This window comes from Heptranchias perlo, unplaced genomic scaffold (genome assembly GCF_035084215.1).
Source record: "Heptranchias perlo isolate sHepPer1 unplaced genomic scaffold, sHepPer1.hap1 HAP1_SCAFFOLD_459, whole genome shotgun sequence".
NCBI classification, from domain to species: Eukaryota; Metazoa; Chordata; class Chondrichthyes; order Hexanchiformes; family Hexanchidae; genus Heptranchias; species Heptranchias perlo.
In genome coordinates, this window is record NW_027139473.1 from 1 (window position 1) to 21,790 (window position 21,790).

Below are 21,790 nucleotides of genomic sequence, written 5' to 3' on the forward strand. Positions count from 1 at the left end.
TAAAGTCAGGTCGGGTTCAGAGTCTCGTCTGTGAAGCCCGCTGCAGTCGAACATCCTGCCGCCATGGACAATTGGGATTGCGCCATTGGGGCAGAGGGAGTTCCCGACTGGCGAGGGCACCCCCCCCCCCTCCCCATCCCCATCCCCCTCCCCCTCCCCCTCCCCCCCCCACAGCTGGCCGACGCACGGACGCACCCACTCTAACCGAGCTTTTCGCCTGCTCAGGCTGCAGGGCACGGATGGCGGAGGGCGGGGCCTCGCCATCGTCACGGCCGAGCAGCTGGCGGAGCGGAGGCTGATCGGAGGGGGCGGCTTTGGCAGGATCGAGCGGGCGAGGCACAGAGGCTGGGGCATCGACGTGGCCCTCAAGATGCTCCATGGGACCTGTGAACAATGGCAAGTGAAAATAAAAACTGGCCTCGATGGGGCGGCGGGGGTCGAGGGAGGAGGAGGGAGGCTAATCACACGCTGTTTGGCACTGAGGCACACACACAGAGAATTACATCGAACGTACAGCAAAGAAACAGGCCATTCGGCCCAACTGCTCCGTGCTGGTCCACACGAGCCCTCCTCCCTCCTACTTCATCTCACCCTATCAGCATCTCCTTCTATTCCTTTCCCCCTCATGTGTTTATCGAGCTTCCCCTTAAATCCATCTCCACTATTCGCCTCAACTGCTCCTTGTGGGAGCGAGTTCCACATTCTCACCGCTCTCTGGGTAAAGAAGTTTCTCCTGAATTCCCGATTGGATTTATGGTGACTCTCTTATATTGACGTCCCTCTAGTCTGGTCTCCCCCCCACACGTCTACCCTGTCGAACCCTTTTGTTATCTTAAAGACCTCGATCAGGTCACTCCTCCGTCTTCTCCTTTCTAGAGAAAAGAGCCCCAGTCTGTCAGCCTTTCCTGATAGTTATAACCTCTCAGTTCTGGGATCATCCTTGTGAATCTTTTTTGCACCTTCTCCAGTGCCTCTATATCCTTTTTATAATAATGGAGACCAGAACTGTTCACAGTGCTCCAAGTGTGGTCTAACCAAGGCACGATACAAGCTTAACATAATTTCATAGAATCGTAGAAAGTCACGGAGAGAAGGAGGCATTTGGACCATCGTGCCTGCTCAATCCTATCCCTCCAGAAATGAACACCCAGAGCCCGGGTTTCATCGCCCGCGGCCCCCACGCCCGCCCCCGCAGTCCCCAACCCCGGTCAGTGAGCTGAACCCCAGCCAGGGCTACTGGACGACGGTGAGTCCAGTTTCTGAGCTAACTCCTGCCAATCGGGAGAGCAGGCAGCGTTCCCCGAGTGAGATTCCTGATCTGCTCTGCTCCCTCACGGTCTGCACTCCTCCCAGAAGCCGATCCAGGTCCTTTTTGAAAGGGGGTGATTGGTAACAGGTCGATTGCTCGGGACCAGAGCTACCATGTCCTCCTGATCAGGCTCGGCCATGGCTCCGTGGGACCTGCTCACACCTCAGTGTCGTGACTTCAGCTCCCACTCCAGAGACGCGAACCCAGTAATCCAGGTCGCTGTGTGCTGTACATGTACAGGAGCCGACACTGAGACACACACGGGCCGTACAGTACCAGACGGGAGTGAATCGTTCCCCTTTTACCCACTGTGTGCTGTACATGTACAGGAGCCGACACTGAGACACACACGGGCCGTACAGTACCAGACAGGAGTGAATCGTTCCCCTTTTACCCACTGTGTGCTGTACATGTACAGGAGCCGACACTGAGACACACACGGGCCGTACAGTACCAGACAGGAGTGAATCGTTCCCCTTTTACCCACTGTGTACTGTACATGTACAGGAGCTGACACTGAGACACACACGGGCTGTACAGTACCAGACAGGAGTGAATCGTTCCCCTTTTACCCCCAGTGTACTGTACATGTACAGGAGCTGACACTGAGACACTCACGGGCCGTACAGTACCAGACGGGAGTGAATCATCCCCTTTTACCCACTGTGTACTGTACATGTACAGGAGCTGACACTGAGACACACACGGGCCGTACAGTACCAGACAGGAGTGAATCGTTCCCCTTTTACCCACTGTGTACTGTACATGTACAGGAGCTGACACTGAGACACACACGGGCCGTACAGTACCAGACGGGAGTGAATCGTTCCCCTTTTACCCACTGTGTGCTGTACATGTACAGGAGCTGACACTGAGACACACACGGGCCGTACAGTACCAGACGGGAGTGAATCGTTCCCTTTTACCCACTGTGTACTGTACATGTACAGGAGCTGACACTGAGACACACACGGGCCGTACAGTACCAGACGGGAGTGAATCGTTCCCCTTTTACCCACTGTGTACTGTACATGTACAGGAGCCGACACTGAGACACACACGGGCCGTACAGTACCAGACAGGAGTGAATCGTTCCCCTTTTACCCACTGTGTGCTGTACATGTACAGGAGCCGACACTGAGACAGACACGGGCCATACAGTACCAGACAGGAGTGAATCGTTCCCCTTTTACCCACTGTGTGCTGTACATGTACAGGAGCCGACACTGAGACAGACACGGGCCGTACAGTACCAGACGGGAGTGAATCGTTCCCCTTTTACCCACTGTGTGCTGTACATGTACAGGAGCTGACACTGAGACACACACGGGCCGTACAGTACCAGACAGGAGTGAATCGTTCCCCTTTTACCCACTTGTGTGCTGTACATGTACAGGAGCTGACACTGAGACAGACACGGGCCGTACAGTACCAGACGGGAGTGAATCGTTCCCTTTTACCCACTGTGTACTGTACATGTACAGGAGCTGACACTGAGACACACACGGGCCGTACAGTACCAGACAGGAGTGAATCGTTCCCCTTTTACCCACTGTGTGCTTTACATGTACAGGAGCCGACACTGAGACAGACACGGGCCGTACAGTACCAGACGGGAGTGAATCGTTCCCCTTTTACCCACTGTGTACTGTACATGTACAGGAGCTGACACTGAGACACACACCGGCCGTACAGTACCAGACGGGAGTGAATCATCCCCTTTTACCCACTGTGTACTGTACATGTACAGGAGCTGACACTGAGACACACACGGGCCGTACAGTACCAGACAGGAGTGAATCGTTCCCTTTTTACCCACTGTGTGCTGTACATGTACAGGAGCTGACACTGAGACAGACACGGGCCGTACAGTACCAGACGGGAGTAAACCGTTCCCCTTTTACCCACTGTGTGCTGTACATGTACAGGAGCTGACACTGAGAGACACACACGGGCCGTACAGTACCAGACAGGAGTGAATCGTTCCCCTTTTACCCGCTGTGTGCTGTACATGTACAGGAGCTGACACTGAGACACACACGGGCCGTACAGTACCAGACGGGAGTGAATCGTTCCCCTTTTACCCACTGTGTGCTGTACATGTACAGGAGCTGACACTGAGAGACACACACGGGCCGTACAGTACCAGACAGGAGTGAATCGTTCCCCTTTTACCCCCAGTGTACTGTACATGTACAGGAGCTGACACTGAGACACACACGGGCCGTACAGTACCAGACGGGAGTGAATCGTTCCCTTTTACCCACTGTGTACTGTATATGTACAGGAGCTCACACTGAGACACACACGGGCCGTACAGTCCCAGACGGGAGTGAATCGTTCCCCTTTTACCCCGTGTACTGTACATGTACAGGAGCTGACACTGAGACACACACGGGGCCGTACAGTACCAGACAGGAGTGAATCGTTCCCTTTTACCCACTGTGTACTGTATATGTACAGGAGCTGACACTGAGACACACACGGGCCGTACAGTACCAGACGGGAGTGAATCGTTCCCCTTTTACCCACTGTGTACTGTACATGTACAGGAGCTGACACTGAGACACACACGGGCCGTACAGTACCAGACAGGAGTGAATCGTTCCCTTTTACCCACTGTGTACTGTATATGTACAGGAGCTGACACTGAGACACACACGGGCCGTACAGTACCAGACAGGAGTGAATCGTTCCCCTTTTACCCACTGTGTACTGTACATGTACAGGAGCTGACACTGAGACACACACGGGGCCGTACAGTACCAGGCGGGAGTGAATCGTTCCCCTTTTACCCACTGTGTACTGTACATGTACAGGAGCCGACACTGAGACACACACGGGCCGTACAGTACCAGACGGGAGTGAATCGTTCCCCTTTTACCCACTGTGTGCTGTACATGTACAGGAGCCGACACTGAGACACACACGGGCTGTACAGTACCAGACGGGAGTGAATCGTTCCCCTTTTACCCACTGTGTACTGTACATGTACAGGAGCCGACACTGAGACACACACGGGCCGTACAGTACCAGACGGGAGTGAATCGTTCCCCTTTTACCCACTGTGTGCTGTACATGTACAGGAGCTGACACTGAGACACACACGGGCCGTACAGTACCAGACAGGAGTGAATCGTTCCCCTTTTACCCTGTGTACTGTACATGTACAGGAGCTGACACTGAGAGACACACGGGCCGTACAGTACCAGACAGGAGTGAATCGTTCCCCTTTTGATTTTGACCTGGAGTCTCTCCTCTGGCTCTTTCCGCAGTGCGGAGAACACGGACCTCCTGCGAGAGGCGGAGCTGATGAACGGCCTGCGTTTCCCGCACGTGGTGAGCCTGATCGGATTGTACAGGGATCGGGCGGAGCCCCTGGGGATCGTGATGGAGTTCATGGAGAACGGCTCGCTGGCCTCCCTGCTGGACCGGCTCTCCCCTCCCTGGGCGCTCAGGTTCCGCCTCATCCACGAGGTGGCCCTGGGCATGAACTACCTGCACGGCCTCGAGCCCCAGCTCCTTCACCTCGACCTCAATCCCAGGAACGTGCTCCTGGACGACGGATTCCACGCCAAGGTGAGGCGCCGCGCTCCGATCTTGACCGTCCCTTTGTCCCCACACCTCTCTCGCTGTACGGGGCCAGGTCCCCAGAGGGTGAAAGGTCAGTGTCTGACCCCATTGCCCCCCTCCCAGATCCCACCCCCCATCAGAGAGAGAGGAGACCTCCACCCCCCCCCTCTGTCTGATAAGTGGCGTATTTGATGGGACAGTGTAGAGGGAGCTTTACTCTGTATCTAACCCTGTACCTGCCCTGGGAGTGTTTGATGGGACAGTGTAGAGGGAGCTTTACTCTGCATCTAACCCTGTACCTGCCCTTGGAGTGTTTGATGGGACATTGTAGAGGGAGCTTTACTCTGTCTCTAACCCTGTACCTGCCCTGGGAGTGTTTGATGGGACAGTGTAGAGGGAGCTTTACTCTGTATCTAACCCTGTACCTGCCCTGGGAGTGTTTGACGGGACAGTGTAGAGGGAGCTTTACTCTGTATCTAACCCTGTACCTGCCCTGGGAGTGTTTGATGGGACTGTGTAGAGGGAGCTTTACTCTGTATCTAACCCTGTACCTGCCCTGGGAGTGTTTGATGGGACATTGTAGAGGGAGCTTTACTCTGTCTCTAACCCTGTACCTGCCCTGGGAGTGTTTGATGGGACAGTGTAGAGGGAGCTTTACTCTGTATCTAACCCTGTACCTGCCCTGGGAGTGTTTGATGGGACATTGTAGAGGGAGCTTTACTCTGTCTCTAACCCTGTACCTGCCCTGGGAGTGTTTGATGGGACAGTGTAGAGGGAGCTTTACTCTGTATCTAACCCTGTACCTGCCCTGGGAGTGTTTGATGGGACATTGTAGAGGGAGCTTTACTCTGTCTCTAACCCTGTACCTGCCCTGGGAGTGTTTGATGGGACAGTGTAGAGGGAGCTTTACTCTGTATCTAACCCTGTACCTGCCCTGGGAGTGTTTGACGGGACAGTGTAGAGGGAGCTTTACTCTGTATCTAACCCTGTACCTGCCCTGGGAGTGTTTGATGGGACTGTGTAGAGGGAGCTTTACTCTGTATCTAACCCTGTACCTGCCCTGGGAGTGTTTGATGGGACGGTGTAGAGGGAGCTTTACTCTGTATCTAACCCTGTACCTGCCCTGGGAGTGTTTGATGGGACAGTGTAGAGGGAGCTTTACTCTGTATCTAACCCTGTACCTGCCCTGGGAGTGTTTGACGGGACAGTGTAGAGGGAGCTTTACTCTGTATCTAACCCTGTACCTGCCCTGGGAGTGTTTGACGGGACAGTGTAGAGGGAGCTTTACTCTGTATCTAACCCGTGCTGTACCTGCCCTGGGAGTGTTTGACAGGACAGTGTAGAGGGAGCTTTACTCTGTATCTAACCCTGTACCTGCCCTGGGAGTGTTTGATGGGACGGTGTAGAGGGAGCTTTACTCTGTATCTAACCCTGTACCTGCCCTGGGAGTGTTTGATGGGACAGTGTCGAGGGAGCTTTACTCTGTATCTAACCCTGTACCTGCCCTGGGAGTGTTTGATGGGACTGTGTAGAGGGAGCTTTACTCTGTATCTAACCCTGTACCTGCCCTGGGAGTGTTTGATGGGACAGTGTAGAGGGAGCTTTACTCTGTATCTAACCCTGTACCTGCCCTGGGAGTGTTTGACGGGACAGTGTAGAGGGAGCTTTACTCTGTATCTAACCCTGTCCCTGCCCTGGGAGTGTTTGACGGGACAGTGTAGAGGGAGCTTTACTCTGTATCTAACCCTGTACCTGCCCTGGGAGTGTTTGATGGGACAGTGTAGAGGGAGCTTTACTCTGTATCTAACCCTGTACCTGCCCTGGGAGTGTTTGACGGGACAGTGTAGAGGGAGCTTTACTCTGTATCTAACCCTGTACCTGCCCTGGGAGTGTTTGACGGGACAGTGTAGAGGGAGCTTTACTCTGTATCTAACCCGTGCTGTACCTGCCCTGGGAGTGTTTGACAGGACAGTGTAGAGGGAGCTTTACTCTGTATCTAACCCTGTACCTGCCCTGGGAGTGTTTGATGGGACGGTGTAGAGGGAGCTTTACTCTGTATCTAACCCTGTACCTGCCCTGGGAGTGTTTGATGGGACAGTGTCGAGGGAGCTTTACTCTGTATCTCACCCTGTACCTGCCCTGGGAGTGTTTGATGGGACTGTGTCGAGGGAGCTTTACTCTGTATCTAACCCTGTACCTGCCCTGGGAGTGTTTGACGGGACAGTGTAGAGGGAGCTTTACTCTGTATCTAACCCTGTCCCTGCCCTGGGAGTGTTTGACGGGACAGTGTAGAGGGAGCTTTACTCTGTATCTAACCCTGTACCTGCCCTGGGAGTGTTTGATGGGACAGTGTAGAGGGAGCTTTACTCTGTATCTAACCCTGTACCTGCCCTGGGAGTGTTTGACGGGACAGTGTAGAGGGAGCTTTACTCTGTATCTAACCCTGTACCTGCCCTGGGAGTGTTTGATGGGACGGTGTAGAGGGAGCTTTACTCTGTATCTAACCCTGTACCTGCCCTGGGAGTGTTTGATGGGACGGTGTAGAGGGAGCTTTACTCTGTATCTAACCCTATACCTGCCCTGGGAGTGTTTGATGGGACGGTGTAGAGGGAGCTTTACTCTTTGTGGATTTACCACTCGTCCCTCAGTGTCCAACCTTCCTGACCTCTCATTTTCCATTGCAGATTGCGGACTTTGGCCTGTCGAAGCTGATGCAGATTGTGTCGAGTGCCTCTCACTCCTCCCTCGCCGGGACCCTTGAATACCTCCCACCAGAAGCGTTTGACGGAGAAATCAATCGGTACAAACCCGCCGCCACGACCGATGTTTACAGGTCAGTGAGGCTCACTCGGCAAAGTATTCACGACCCCTCCACTGACCCCTCCATCCTTCTCTCCCTGGGCCACTGCCCGAGGCTGAACCAGGCCGTTCCCAACCTTGGCGTCCAATTTGACCCTGAGCTGACCTTCCGACCCCATCTCCGCTCCATCACCGAGACCGCCCACTTCCACCTCCGTGACATCGCCCGTCTCCGCCCTCCCTGCCTCAGCTCATCTGCTGCTGAAACCCTCGTCCGTGCCTTTCTTACCTCCAGACTGGACTGTCCCAACGCTCTCCTGGCCGGCCTCCCGTCTCCCACCCTCCGTAAACTCCAGCTCATCCAAAACTCTGCTGCCCCCCCGTATCCTAACTCGCACCGAGTCCCGTTCATCCATCACCCCCCTGTGCTCGCTGACCCTACATCGGCTCCCAGTCCGGGAACGCCTCGATTTTAAAATTCTCATCCTCGTGTTCGAATCCCTCCACGGCCCTCGCGCACCCCTCCCTATCTCTGTAACCTCCTCCAGCCCCTACAACCCTCCGAGATCTCTGCACTCCTCCAATTCCGGCCTCTTGTCCATCCCCGATTTTAATCGCTCCACCATTGGCGGCCGTGCCTTCAGCTGCCTGGGCCCCGAGCTCTGGAATTCCCTCCCTAAACCTCTCCCTCTCTCTCTCCTCCTTTTAAGACGCTCCTTAAAACCTACCTCTTTGACCGAGCTTTTGGTCACCTGTCCTAATATCTCCTTACGTGGCTCGGTGTCAAATTTTGTTTGATAATCGCTCCTGTGAAGCACCTCGGGGACGTTTTACCACGTTAAAGGCGCCATATAAATGCAAGTTGTTGTTGTTGTTGTCCAAGTCCAGATTTGGCCCAATTGGCAGGGCATCGTCATGACGACGGCGTCCCCCTCACCCCCCCCTCCCCCGTGCCGCGTTTCCCATGGCGACGGTCTCGAGACGGCACCGCCCTCACCGCCGGGAATCCGACCGTCCCGCGAGCGAGCGATTGGCTCTCAACTGTGGGCCGTGACCTGACGCACCAAATTGGCCGACCTCAACGTCGTTGGGGGAGAGGGGTCGTGACCTCCGCTCCCACCCCGCCCCCCCCCCACCCTCACGCTGGCTCCACCGCTGGGTGGGGAGGCAATGAGGTCAGACCCTGACCTTTCACCCTCTGGGAGTGTTGGATACTGGGACGTTTCGAGTCTGTATTTCTTTCGTTTCTCTTTGACGTGTCCGGTAAGGGGTCGGCCATATAAGATTCTGAAGGGGCTTCACAGGGTAGATGCTGAGAGGCCGTTTCCCCTGGCTGGAGAGTCTAGAACGAGGGGGCATAGTCTCAGGATAAGGGGTCGGCCATTTAGGACTGAGAGGAGGAGGAATTTCTTCACTCAGAGGGTTGTGAATCTTTGGAATTCCCTACCCCAGAGGGCTGTGGATGCTCAGTCGTTGAGTATATTCAAGAACTGAGATCGATGGATTTTTTTGGACTCGAAGGGACTCGAGGGATACGGGGATCGGGCGGGAAAGTGGAGTTGAGGCCGGAGATCGGCCACGATCTGACCGAATGGCGGAGCAGGGCTCGAGGGGCCGAATGGCCTGCTCCCGCTCCGATTTCTTCCGTTTCTGACGTTGTTGCGGTCCTGGTTTTCTGATTGCAGTTTCGGAATCCTGATGTGGAGCGTCCTGAGCGGGAAGCGGCCTTACAGCGGTAAGGATGGGGCGCGGCGGGGGGCGCGGCGCGCAGCGGGGAGGCCTCGGAACCGACGACGCGAGGAGGTCGGGGGGTCGGGGGGGAGGGGCCACGCAAACGTACGTTGACGGGAGGGCGGAGCTTGTGGAACATTTACAGGCGGCTGGGGAGCGACGGTGGCGCGGGGAGAGGGGGGCGTCTTTGGAACCATCGCAAGATTGGACCGGTCGCTACTCAGGCTGCGGGGCTGTTGCCCGTCATGGTACTGAGTCCCGCACACCTGCAGAGAGCAGGGACGGCCAACCCTCTCTTCCCCCCACTCCAATTTTTGGTGATTTAGCCGACCCCGGCCGGCTCTCCCCGAAGCAACCGCGGCTTCCAACATCTGGGCCTCGGTCGGGAAATGTCCCCCGCCCTGTAGATCGCAGGAGGACGGGGTTTGGCCTGGGACTGGCCGTTCCGAGGCCAGCCTTCGCTCTTTCTTCAGGACTCTGTCCCCCGTAGGCCTGTTCCAGTAGGCCTCACTTCCGATTTGCTTTGCTCCCCACCACCCCCCCACCCCGGTTTTCTCAGCTCTCGAAGGTCGGAACAGGGACATTATCAAGGTCCTCATCCCTCAAGCTCAAAGGCCGGATCTCGACCTCCTGGCCAGCCCAGAACCCGTGGAGAAGCTGGAGGACCTGAAGAGGCTGGTGACCGAATGCTGGCACAACAACCCAAAGAAAAGGCCATTGTTTCCGGGTAAGCTGAGGGACGAGGGCGTCAAACACTCCCAGGGCAGGTACAGGGTTAGATACAGAGTAAAGCTCCCTCTACACTGTCCCGTCAAACACTCCCAGGGCAGGTACAGGGTTAGATACAGAGTAAAGCTCCCTCTACACCGTCCCGTCAAACACTCCCAGGGCAGGTACAGGGTTAGATACAGAGTAAAGCTCCCTCTACACTGTCCCGTCAAACACTCCCAGGGCAGGGACAGGGTTAGATACAGAGTAAAGCTCCCTCTACACTGTCCCATCAAACACTCCCAGGGGCAGGGACAGGGTTAGATACAGAGTAAAGCTCCCTCTACACTGTCCCGTCAAACACTCCCAGGGCAGGTACAGGGTTAGATACAGAGTAAAGCTCCCTCTACACTGTCCCGTCAAACACTCCCAGGGCAGGGACAGGGTTAGATACAGAGTAAAGCTCCCTCTACACTGTCCCATCAAACACTCCCAGGGCAGGTACAGGGTTAGATACAGAGTAAAGCTCCCTCTACACTGTCCCATCAAACACTCCCAGGGCAGGTACAGGGTTAGATACAGAGTAAAGCTCCCTCTACACTGTCCCATCAAACAGTCCCAGGGCAGGTACAGGGTTAGATACAGAGTAAAGCTCCCTCTACACTGTCCCATCAAACACTCCCAGGGCAGGTACAGGGTTAGATACAGAGTAAAGCTCCCTCCACACTGTCCCATCAAACACTCCCAGGGCAGGTACAGGGTTAGATACAGAGTAAAGCTCCCTCTACACTGTCCCATGAAGGACTGCAAAACCAATTGCTGCAGAAAGTATCTCATAATTTTCAAACGTACGACGCTATAAACAAACACTCTTCCAGTTCTACGTTTGGGAAAAGTAAATTTGTGTTGTTCCTATTTTTGCAGCGTGCCGTGTGCAGACAGAAGAAGCCTTTCGAGCTCACGAGGCAGGTGTGGCTCATGCTGTTCACAGGGTCAGGACTATTCTGGTGAGTGCAGAGAAGTGGGCGGGCCTGAGAGGCTGCAGCACCTGTCACCCGGGGCGGGGGCACTGGTTAAAGGGGACTCGCTAACTCAAGGGGAGGATAGACACTGGATAAAGGGGTCTCGCTAACTCAAGGGGAGGATAGACACTGGATAGAGGGGACTCGCTAACTCAAAGGGAGGATAGACACTGGATAAAGGGGACTCGCTAACTCAAGGGGAGGATAGACACTGGATAAAGGGGTCTCGCTAACTCAAGGGAGGATAGACACTGGATAAAGGGGACTCGCTAACTCAAGGGAGGATAGACACTGGATAAAGGGGACTCGCTAACTCAAGGGGAGGATAGACACTGGATAGAGGGGACTCGCTCTACTCAAGGGGAGGATAGACACTGGATAAAGGGGACTCGCTAACTCAAGGGGAGGATAGACACTGGATAAAGGGGACTCGCTAACTCAAGGGGAGGATAGACACTGGATAAAGGGGACTCGCTAACTCAAGGGAGAATAAACACTGGATAAAGGGGATTCTGTATCTCCAAGGTGTGCAGACACTGGATAAAGGGGATTCTGTATCTCCAAGGTGAGCAGTCACTGGATAAAGGGGATTCTGTATCTCCAAGGTGTGCAGACACTGGATAAAGGGATTCTGTATCTCCAAGGTGTGCAGACACTGGATAAAGGGATTCTGTATCTCCAAGGTGTGGAGACACTGGATAAAGGGGATTCTGTACCTCCAAGGTGTGGAGACACTGGATAAAGGGGATTCTGTACCTCCAAGGTGTGGAGACACTGGATAAAGGGGATTCTGTACCTCCAAGGTGTGGAGACACTGGATAAAGGGGATTCTGTACCTCCAAGGTGTGGAGACACTGGATAAAGGGGATCCTGTACCTCCAAGGTGTGGAGACACTGGATAAAGGGGATTCTGTACCTCCAAGGTGTGGAGACACTGGATAAAGGGGATTCTGTATCTTCAAAGTGTGCAGGCATTGGATAAAGGGGATTCTGTATCTCCAAGGTGTGCAGACACTGGATAAAGGGGATTCTGTATCTCCAAGGTGTGCAGACACTGGATAAAGGGGATTCTGTATCTCCAAGGTGTGCAGGCACTGGATAAAGGGGATTCTGTATCTCCATGGTGCACAGACACTGGATAAAGGGGACTATGTTGTTTTGCAGAGTACCCTGGCCACTAGTAGCAGTATTGGGCGTTTGTCAGACAGAATGGATGACCTGAGCCTTCGGGACGGTGCTTCAGAAGGAATTGGTGAGACTTTACGATTTGTTCCTCGATCAGCTCCTGGCCCAGTGCCCTCTGCTGCAGTGAATGTAACTTGAGGTCTGCTCCCAACAACTAGAGGAAACAAGACTAAGTGGGGGGCAGTGGGTCAGATACCGACCTTTCACCCTCTGGGGACCTGGAGGTCAAACCCAGCCCCAGACAGAGGGGGACGAAGGTCTCCTCTCTCTCCGATGGGGGACTGGGTGGGGCCAATGGGTCAGACACCGACCTTTCACCCTCTGGGGACCTGGAGGTCAAACCCAGCCCCAGACAGAGGGGGACGAAGGTCTCCTCTCTCTCCGATGGGGGACTGGGTGGGGCCAATGGGTCAGACACCGACCTTTCACCCTCTGGGGACCTGGAGGTCAAACCCAGCCCCAGACAGAGGGGGACGAAGGTCTCCTCTCTCTCCGATGGGGGACTGGGTGGGGTCAATGGGTCAGATACCGACCTTTCACCCTCTGGGGTCCTGGAGGTCAAATCAAGCCCCAGACAGAGGGGGACGAAGGTCTCCTCTCTCTCCGATGGGGGACTGGGTGGGGCCAATGGGTCAGATACCGACCTTTCACCCTCTGGGGACCTGGAGGTCAAATCCAGCCCCAGACAGAGGGGGACGAAGGTCTCACTCTCTGATTGAAGACTGAGTTCCCTCATCGTTCACCAGTCTGTGATCTTGTCTCAACAGGGGAGCTACGCACTGAACCGTCCATGAGGCCTGACCCTCCTCCGCTCGCAGCGGCCATTCCGTCCCTGGGAAACGGACCACCGGTCAGTGAGACTCCACGACTACTGTGAGCCTGAGGCCCTCAGTTCCGACTCGACGTGGAGGAGAAGGTGGAGGGGGAGGGGGGTGGTGGCGGGGGAGGGGACGAGAGCAGGGGGAAAGGAGGGAGCTCATTCAAAGAAGATTAGATTGATTGCGCGGGCGAGGGAGACTTGGGGAGTCCATCCCCATGGCAACCCGCAAGGCGGCCATTATTACAGTCCAATAAGGAAAGCAAAACGGTTGTCACGGCGACTCAATGTTGGAGTGAAAGTTCGAGGAGTATTGCCCTTCGAGAGCCCTCTCGTTTCCAATTATCCCTTGTATTGGGAAGACTGAAGCCATTGTCTTCGATCCCCGCCGCAAACTCCATTCCCTCGCCACCGACTCCATCCCTCTCCCTGGGCCGCTGTCTGAGGCTGAACCAGACCGTTGGCGTCCCCTTTGACCCTGAGATGAGCTTCTGACCCCATCTCCGCTCCATCACCGAGACCGCCCACTTCCACCTCCGTGACATCGCCCGTCTCCGCCCTCCCTGCCTCAGCTCATCCGCTGCTGAAACCCTCATCCGTGTTCCTTTGTCACCTCCAGACTGGACTGTCCCAACGCTCTCCTGGCCGGCCTCCCGTCTCCCACCCTCCGCAAACTCCAGCTCATCTCAGGCTGCCCCCCCCCGTATCCTAACTCGCACCAAGTCCCGTTCACCCATCACCCCCCAGTGCTCGCTGGACCGACATCGGCTCCCGGTTCGGGAACGCTTTGATTTTAAAATTCTCATCCTTGTTTTCCAATCCCTCCGTGGCCCTCGCCCCCCTCCCTATCTCTGTAACCTCCTCCAGCCCCACAACCCTCCCAGATCTCTGCTCTCCTCCAATTCTTGCCTCTTGCGATTTTAATCACAATTGGCGGCCGTGCCTTCAGCTGTCTGGGCCCTAAGCTCTGGAATTCCCTCCCTAAACCTCTCCGCCTCGCTCTCCTCCTTTAAGGCGCTCCTTAAAACCTACCTCTTTGACCGAGCTTTTGGTCACCTGTCCTAATATCTCCTTATGTGGCTCGGTGTCAAATTCTGTTTGATAATCGCTGCCGTGAAGGGCCTTGGGGACGTTTTACTACGTTAAAGGCGCTATATAAATGCACGTTGCTGTTGTTGTTGTAAGTGGGAGGAGCCATAACAGGTACCTGACTCCCCCTTGACGGAATTTGGCATGAACTAAAGGGACCCTTTTCAGGGTTGCCAACTCTGGTTGGATGTATTCCTGGAGGTTTCATCACATGACCTCCCATCTCCCATCGGTCACCCCCACACATCCACCCTCACAGGGCACCAGATATCTGGACGCTGATCAGAAAAGCCAACAGACTCCAGCACTCGCAGTAGTTGTCCTGGAGATTAACCTTTCATTCCCCGGAGACTCCAGGGCAATCCTGGAGGGCTGGAGGGTCTAGAATTAGAGGCCATAGTCTCAGGATAAGGGGTCGGCCATTTAGGGCCGAGATGAGGAGGAATTTCTTCACTCAGAAGGTCGTGAATCTTTGGAATTCTCCACCCCAGAGGGCTGTGGATGCTCAGTCGTTGAGTATATTCAAGACTGAGATCGATAGATTTTTGGACTCGAGGGGAATCGAGGGATATGGGGATCGGGCGGGAAAGTGGAGTTGAGGTGGAAGATCAGCCATGATCTGATTGAGTGGTGGAACAGGCTCGAGGGGCCGAATGGCCTACTCCATAACCCTGGAGCCTTAGGAAGGCAAATGGTACGTTAGCCTTTATTATTATGAAAACAGAAAATGCTGGAAAAGCTCAGCAAGTCAGGCAGCATCTGTGGGGAAAGAAACAGAGTTAACGTTTCAGGTCAAAATCTGACGAAGGGTCTTCGGCCTGAAACATTAACTCTGTTTCTTTCTCCACAGACGCTGCCTCACTCGCTGAGTATCTCCCGCATTTTCTGTTATTATTTCAGATTCCCAGCGTCCGCAGTATTTTGCTTTTGATTGTGTTGGCCTTTATTGCAAGGGGGTTGGAGTACAAGAGTAAGGAAGTCTTGCCTCAATTATATAGGGCTCTGGTGAGACCACACCTGGAGTACTGTGTACAGTTTTGGTCTCCTTACCTAAGGAAGGATATACTTGCCTTAGAGGCGGTGCAACGAAGGTTCACTAGACTGATTCCTGGGATGAGAGGGTTGTCCTATGAGGAGAGATTGAGTAGAATGGGCCGATACTCTCTGGAGTTCAGAAGAATGAGAGGTGATCTCATTGAGACATATAAGATTCTGAGAGGGCTTGACAGGGTAGATGCTGAGAGGCTGTTTCCCCCTGGCTGGAGAGTCTAGAACCAGGGGGCATAGTCTCAGGATAAGGGGTCGGCCATTTAGGACTGAGATGAGGAGGAATTTCTTCACTCAGAGGGTTGTGAATCTTTGGAATTCCCTACCCCAGAGGGCTGCAGATGCTCCGTCATTGAGTATATTCAAGACTGAGATCGATAGATTTTTGGACGCGAAGGGAATCGAGGGATGTGGGGATCGGGCGGGAAAGTGGAGTTGAGGTGGAAGATCAGCCATGATCTTATTGAATGGTGGAGCAGGGGTCGAGGGGCCGAATGGCCTACTCCTGCTCCTATTTCTTATATTGTTATGTTCTATCCCATTTGCCTCCATGCCCTGTGCCTGGGCCTTTCCGGGTTTGGCCAGCAGAGGCAACGGCCTCTGTGGTTAGGGGCCTTTGGGCCTACTAGAAACAAGCACTCGAAAGCCTCCAGCTGATCCCTGGCCAGATGTCCCCGTCAAGGAAGGAATGGGTCTCACTTTTTGTTTTTGTGAGGGCGGGAGGGGTGGGGGGCTGCTGCCAGTCTCCTCCTCCCATCGGAGCGGGGACTGGGGCCCAAGGCATGAGGCCCACATCTTCTGGGCACCCAACAACCCCCCCAACCCCTCAGGAGTGGTCCTCATTCAGAGGGGATGGGCATCCTGCTGAAACTCCCTGTCCACCCGGGCACACAGGGGAAGACATGACTCTCGAGGGGAAGGAGTGAGGGGGGGAGGGGAGGTGGGCGGGCAATGAAACTTTTCCTTAAAGAAATAAAATCAATGAACGCTGTACATTTTTCTCATTAGACACGAGAGGAGACAACTATCGAGCAGCAGTCAAGACCCACACCAGGTGGTGCCATGTCAGGTAATGGCTGACAGTGTTGATGGAGGGAGATCTCCTCCTCTCCGATGGGGGACTGGGATGGGGCAGTGGGTCAGAAACAGACCCTTCACCCTCTGGGCACCTGGGGCCCATTCTACACAATCCCAATGGACCAAACCCCTTCCCATTCCAGCCCCAGACAGAGGGGAATGAAGGTCTCCTCGCTCTGATAAGCTTTGTGTACAATAGGTGCGAATGGGAAAGGGGTTGGGCACATTGGGATTGTGTAAAATGGGAGAGAATGGGAAGGGGTTTGGGTCCTTTGGGATTGTGTACAATGGGAGTGAATGGGAAGGGGTTTGGGTCCTTTGGGATTGTGTACAATGGGAGTGAATGGGAAAGGGTTTAGGTCCATTGGGATTGTGTACAATGGGAGAGAATGGGAAGGGGTTTGGGTCCATTGGGATTGTGTAAAATGGGAGTGAATGGGAAAGGGTTTGATCCATTGGGATTGTGTAAAATGGGAGTGAATGGGAAAGGGTGTGATCCATTGGGATTGTGTAGAATGGGAATGAATGGGAAGGGGTTTGGTCCATTGGGATTGTGTAGAATGGGAGTGAATGGGAAGGGGTTTGGGTCCATTGGGATTGTGTACAATGGGAGTGAATGGGAAGGGGTTTGATCCATTGGGATTGTGTACAATGTGAGTGAATGGGAAGGGGTTTGATCCATTGGATTGTGTACAATGGGAGTGAATGGGAAGGGGTTTGGATCCATTGGGATTGTGTACAATGGGAGTGAATGGGAAGGGGTTTGGGTCCATTGGGATTGTGTACAATGGGAGTGAATGGGAAGGGGTTTGATCCATTGGGATTGTGTACAATGGGAGTGAATGGGAAGGGGTTTAGGTCCATTGGGATTGTGTCCAATGGGAGTGAATGGGAAGGGGTTTGGGTGCATTGGGATTGTGTACAATGGGAGTGAATGGGAAGGGGTTTGATCCATTGGGATTGTGTACAATGGGAGTGAATGGGAAGGGGTTTGGGTCCATTGGGATTGTGTACAATGGGAGTGAATGGGAAAGGGTTTGATCCATTGGGATTGTGTACAATGGGAGTGAATGGGAAGGGGTTTAGGTCCATTGGGATTGTGTCCAATGGGAGTGAATGGGAAGGGGTTTGGGTGCATTGGGATTGTGTACAATGGGAGTGAATGGGAAGGGGTTTGATCCATTGGGATTGTGTACAATGGGAGTGAATGGGAAGGGGTTTGGGTCCATTGGGATTGTGTACAATGGGAGTGAATGGGAAAGGGTTTAGGTCCATTGGGATTGTGTACAATGGGAGAGAATGGGAAGGGGTTTGGGTCCTTTGGGATTGTGTACAATGGGAGTGAATGGGAAAGGGTTTAGGTCCATTGGGATTGTGTACAATGGGAGAGAATGGGAAGGGGTTTGGGTCCATTGGGATTGTGTAAAATGGGAGTGAATGGGAAAGGGTTTGATCCATTGGGATTGTGTAAAATGGGAGTGAATGGGAAAGGGTGTGATCCATTGGGATTGTGTAGAATGGGAATGAATGGGAAGGGGTTTGGTCCATTGGGATTGTGTAGAATGGGAGTGAATGGGAAGGGGTTTGGGTCCATTGGGATTGTGTACAATGGGAGTGAATGGGAAGGGGTTTGATCCATTGGGATTGTGTACAATGTGAGTGAATGGGAAGGGGTTTGATCCATTGGATTGTGTACAATGGGAGTGAATGGGAAGGGGTTTGGATCCATTGGGATTGTGTACAATGGGAGTGAATGGGAAGGGGTTTGGGTCCATTGGGATTGTGTACAATGGGAGTGAATGGGAAGGGGTTTGATCCATTGGGATTGTGTACAATGGGAGTGAATGGGAAGGGGTTTAGGTCCATTGGGATTGTGTCCAATGGGAGTGAATGGGAAGGGGTTTGGGTGCATTGGGATTGTGTACAATGGGAGTGAATGGGAAGGGGTTTGATCCATTGGGATTGTGTACAATGGGAGTGAATGGGAAGGGGTTTGGGTCCATTGGGATTGTGTACAATGGGAGTGAATGGGAAAGGGTTTGATCCATTGGGATTGTGTACAATGGGAGTGAATGGGAAGGGGTTTAGGTCCATTGGGATTGTGTCCAATGGGAGTGAATGGGAAGGGGTTTGGGTGCATTGGGATTGTGTACAATGGGAGTGAATGGGAAGGGGTTTGATCCATTGGGATTGTGTACAATGGGAGTGAATGGGAAGGGGTTTGGGTCCATTGGGATTGTGTAAAATGGGAGTGAATGGGAAAGGGTTTGATCCATTGGGATTGTGTAAAATGGGAGTGAATGGGAAAGGGTGTGGTCCATTGGGATTGTGTAGAATGGGAATGAATGGGAAGGGGTTTGGTCCATTGGGATTGTGTACAATGGGAGTGAATGGGAAGGGGTTTGATCCATTGGGATTGTGTACAATGGGAGTGAATGGGAAGGGGTTTGGGTCCATTGGGATTGTGTACAATGGGAGTGAATGGGAAGGGGTTTGATCCATTGGGATTGTGTACAATGGGAGTGAATGGGAAGGGGTTTAGGTCCATTGGGATTGTGTCCAATGGGAGTGAATGGGAAGGGGTTTGGGTGCATTGGGATTGTGTACAATGGGAGTGAATGGGAAGGGGTTTGATCCATTGGGATTGTGTACAATGGGAGTGAATGGGAAGGGGTTTGGGTCCATTGGGATTGTGTACAATGGGAGTGAATGGGAAAGGGTTTGATCCATTGGGATTGTGTACAATGGGAGTGAATGGGAAGGGGTTTAGGTCCATTGGGATTGTGTCCAATGGGAGTGAATGGGAAGGGGTTTGGGTGCATTGGGATTGTGTACAATGGGAGTGAATGGGAAGGGGTTTGATCCATTGGGATTGTGTACAATGGGAGTGAATGGGAAGGGGTTTGGGTCCATTGGGATTGTGTAAAATGGGAGTGAATGGGAAAGGGTTTGATCCATTGGGATTGTGTAAAATGGGAGTGAATGGGAAAGGGTGTGGTCCATTGGGATTGTGTAGAATGGGAATGAATGGGAAGGGGTTTGGTCCATTGGGATTGTGTACAATGGGAGTGAATGGGAAGGGGTTTGATCCATTGGGATTGTGTACAATGGGAGTGAATGGGAAGGGGTTTGATCCATTGGGATTGTGTACAATGGGAGTGAATGGGAAGGGGTTTGGGTCCATTGGGATTGTGTACAATGGGAGTGAATGGGAAGGGGTTTGGTCCATTGGGATTGTGTACAATGGGAGTGAATGGGATGGGGTTTGGGTCCATTGGGATTGTGTACAATGGGAGTGAATGGGAAGGGGTTTGGGTCCATTGGGATTGTGTACAATGGGAGTGAATGGGATGGGGTTTAGGTCCATTGGGATTGTGTAGAATGGGAGTGAAAGGGAAGGGGTTTGGGTCCATTGGGATTGTGTAGAATGGGAGTGAATGGGAAGCGGTGATTGAAGCCACGCTCACAGCTGTTGTAACATCTGTTTGTCTCCATTCCGTCTCCCAGCAATGACTCACCAGGATCGAAAAATATCACCAGAGCTGATCGTGACTGGCAGCCAGGTGTGCCAAGCAACCAATCAGAAGCCACGTGGTGAGGTGACTGTCTTGAAAGTTCAAAGGTCAGAGGGAGAGCAGGTTTTTTTCTGTGAGGGAAGGGGAGGAGGCCATTCGGCCCATCGTGCCTGTGCTGGCTCTTTGAAAGAGCTATCCGATTGGTCCCATTCCCCCTGCTCTTGCCCCTATATGGCCCTGTAAATTTTCCCCCTTCAAGTTTTTATCGAATTGTGGATGTCTGAAGTTGTGTTTCTTTGTCTTTCAGATGCTGGTTTCTGGGGTGCCAGGAAGGGATAATGGTGAGAAACGAATATACTTATTCATATTGTACACAGTCTCAAACCATGGACTGTACACCCAATGTGAGGGTGTCACCTCCTAAATAATGTTTATTTATAGGGGTCTTATGGGGGGGGCGGGGGGGAGGAAGTGGGTCAGATGTTGTCCTTTCACCGTCTGGTGAAATCCAGCCCCAGACGGAGGAGAGGAAGGTCTCTCTCTCTGCCAGGGGGTCCAAAGTCTCAGATCTGAAGCATCATCCCAATGGATCAAACCCCTTCTCATTCACTCCCATTGTACACAATCCCAATGGACCCAAACCCCTATTAGCTGGCGTGATGGACCTCACACATTTTTTTTATTATTCGTCCATGGGATGTGGGCGTCGCTGCCGAGGCCGGCATTTATTGCCCGTCCCCAGTCACCCCTTGAGAAGGTGGTGGTGAGCCGCCTTCTTGAACCGCTGCAGTCCGTGTGGTGAAGGTTCTCCCACATTGCTGTTAGTTGGGGAGTTCCAGGATTTCGACCCAGCGACGATGAAGGAACGGCCGATATATTTCCAAGTCGGGATGGTGTGTGACTCGGAGGGGAACGTGCGGGTGGTGTTGTTCCCATGTGCCTGCTGCCCTGGTCCTTCTAGGTGGTAGAGGTCGTGGGTTTGGGAATTCTGGAAGAGTCAAGTTTGGCTCCTTGACTGCTCCAGAGTCTCGCCTGTGCAAAGTGGCCCGTGGACAGGCCCCAAGCTGGACCTCCTCTTTTGACCTCTTCTCATCTCTCCACATCCAGGGCCGAGGATCACCATCCAGTGCTCCTATATCGAAGGGCTACAGGTCGGACACCAGAATGTCATGAACATAACCAAGAGAGCAAAGCCCAAGAAGAAAAGCAGACCATAGCACCGGTCCCACACACAGAGAGATGTGCGACCAGCTCCGACCCCTCGACTCAGACGGTTTCCCCCACTTCGGTCTTGTGGGTCATTCCAGAAATCGCAGCAACACAATTTGAAGACAAGTAAAAAGTTCCTCCCAGTGAAAATGAAATCTCGCTGATTGCTGTATATCTGTTCGACTGCTTTGACCAACTCCCTCCCCCTCCCCTCCGGCCCCGACTGCTGGCTCAATCGTCTCACGGTAGGTACAGCAAAGGGGGAGGCTATTCGGCCCATCGTGCCTGTGCCGGCTCTTTGAAAGAGCTATCCAATGAGCCCCACTCCCCTGCTCTTTCCCCACAGCCCTGCAAATAATTTGCCCAGTCTCTCCAGTCTCTCTGCCAAACAGAAGTCCCTCGTCCCTGCTACCATTCGAGTAAATCTCTTCAGCGCCCTCTCTGGGTGGGTTAATGCCCCCACTCAGTGTGTGGTGCAGAGCATCACACTGTGCGGGGAGAGCCCATATTTCCCAACCCACTCCGCCCCCACCCCGGTCTGTGGTGAGTTAGCTGATCCCAGCCGGGGCGGGCAATGGAGGGAGGTGACAACTGCGCCTCAGTGAGCTCTGGATTAGGGAGTGGGGAAAATTACCCAGGGTTTCTGCTGCCATCTGCTATCCAGTGACTTCAGGTGGAAAATGAGTTTGGGGTTCGGGTACAGACAGGA

The 21,790-nt window shown here is 53.5% G+C and overlaps 1 protein-coding gene across 1 annotated transcript; it reads left to right on the forward strand.

Moving 5' to 3' along the window:
• Positions 1-225: 225 nt before the first annotated feature.
• Positions 226-21,236, forward strand: ripk3 (receptor-interacting serine-threonine kinase 3; the record flags this gene model as incomplete). Its single annotated transcript, XM_067979407.1, has 12 exons — positions 226-396; positions 4,585-4,888; positions 7,567-7,715; positions 9,367-9,416; positions 9,972-10,139; positions 11,045-11,127; positions 12,307-12,394; positions 13,095-13,177; positions 16,289-16,349; positions 19,865-19,956; positions 20,180-20,213; positions 20,980-21,236. Coding segments are annotated over 12 exons (1,393 nt in total), but the record flags the coding sequence as incomplete, so codon positions are not given.
• Between the last annotated feature and the right edge of the window lie 554 nt (positions 21,237-21,790).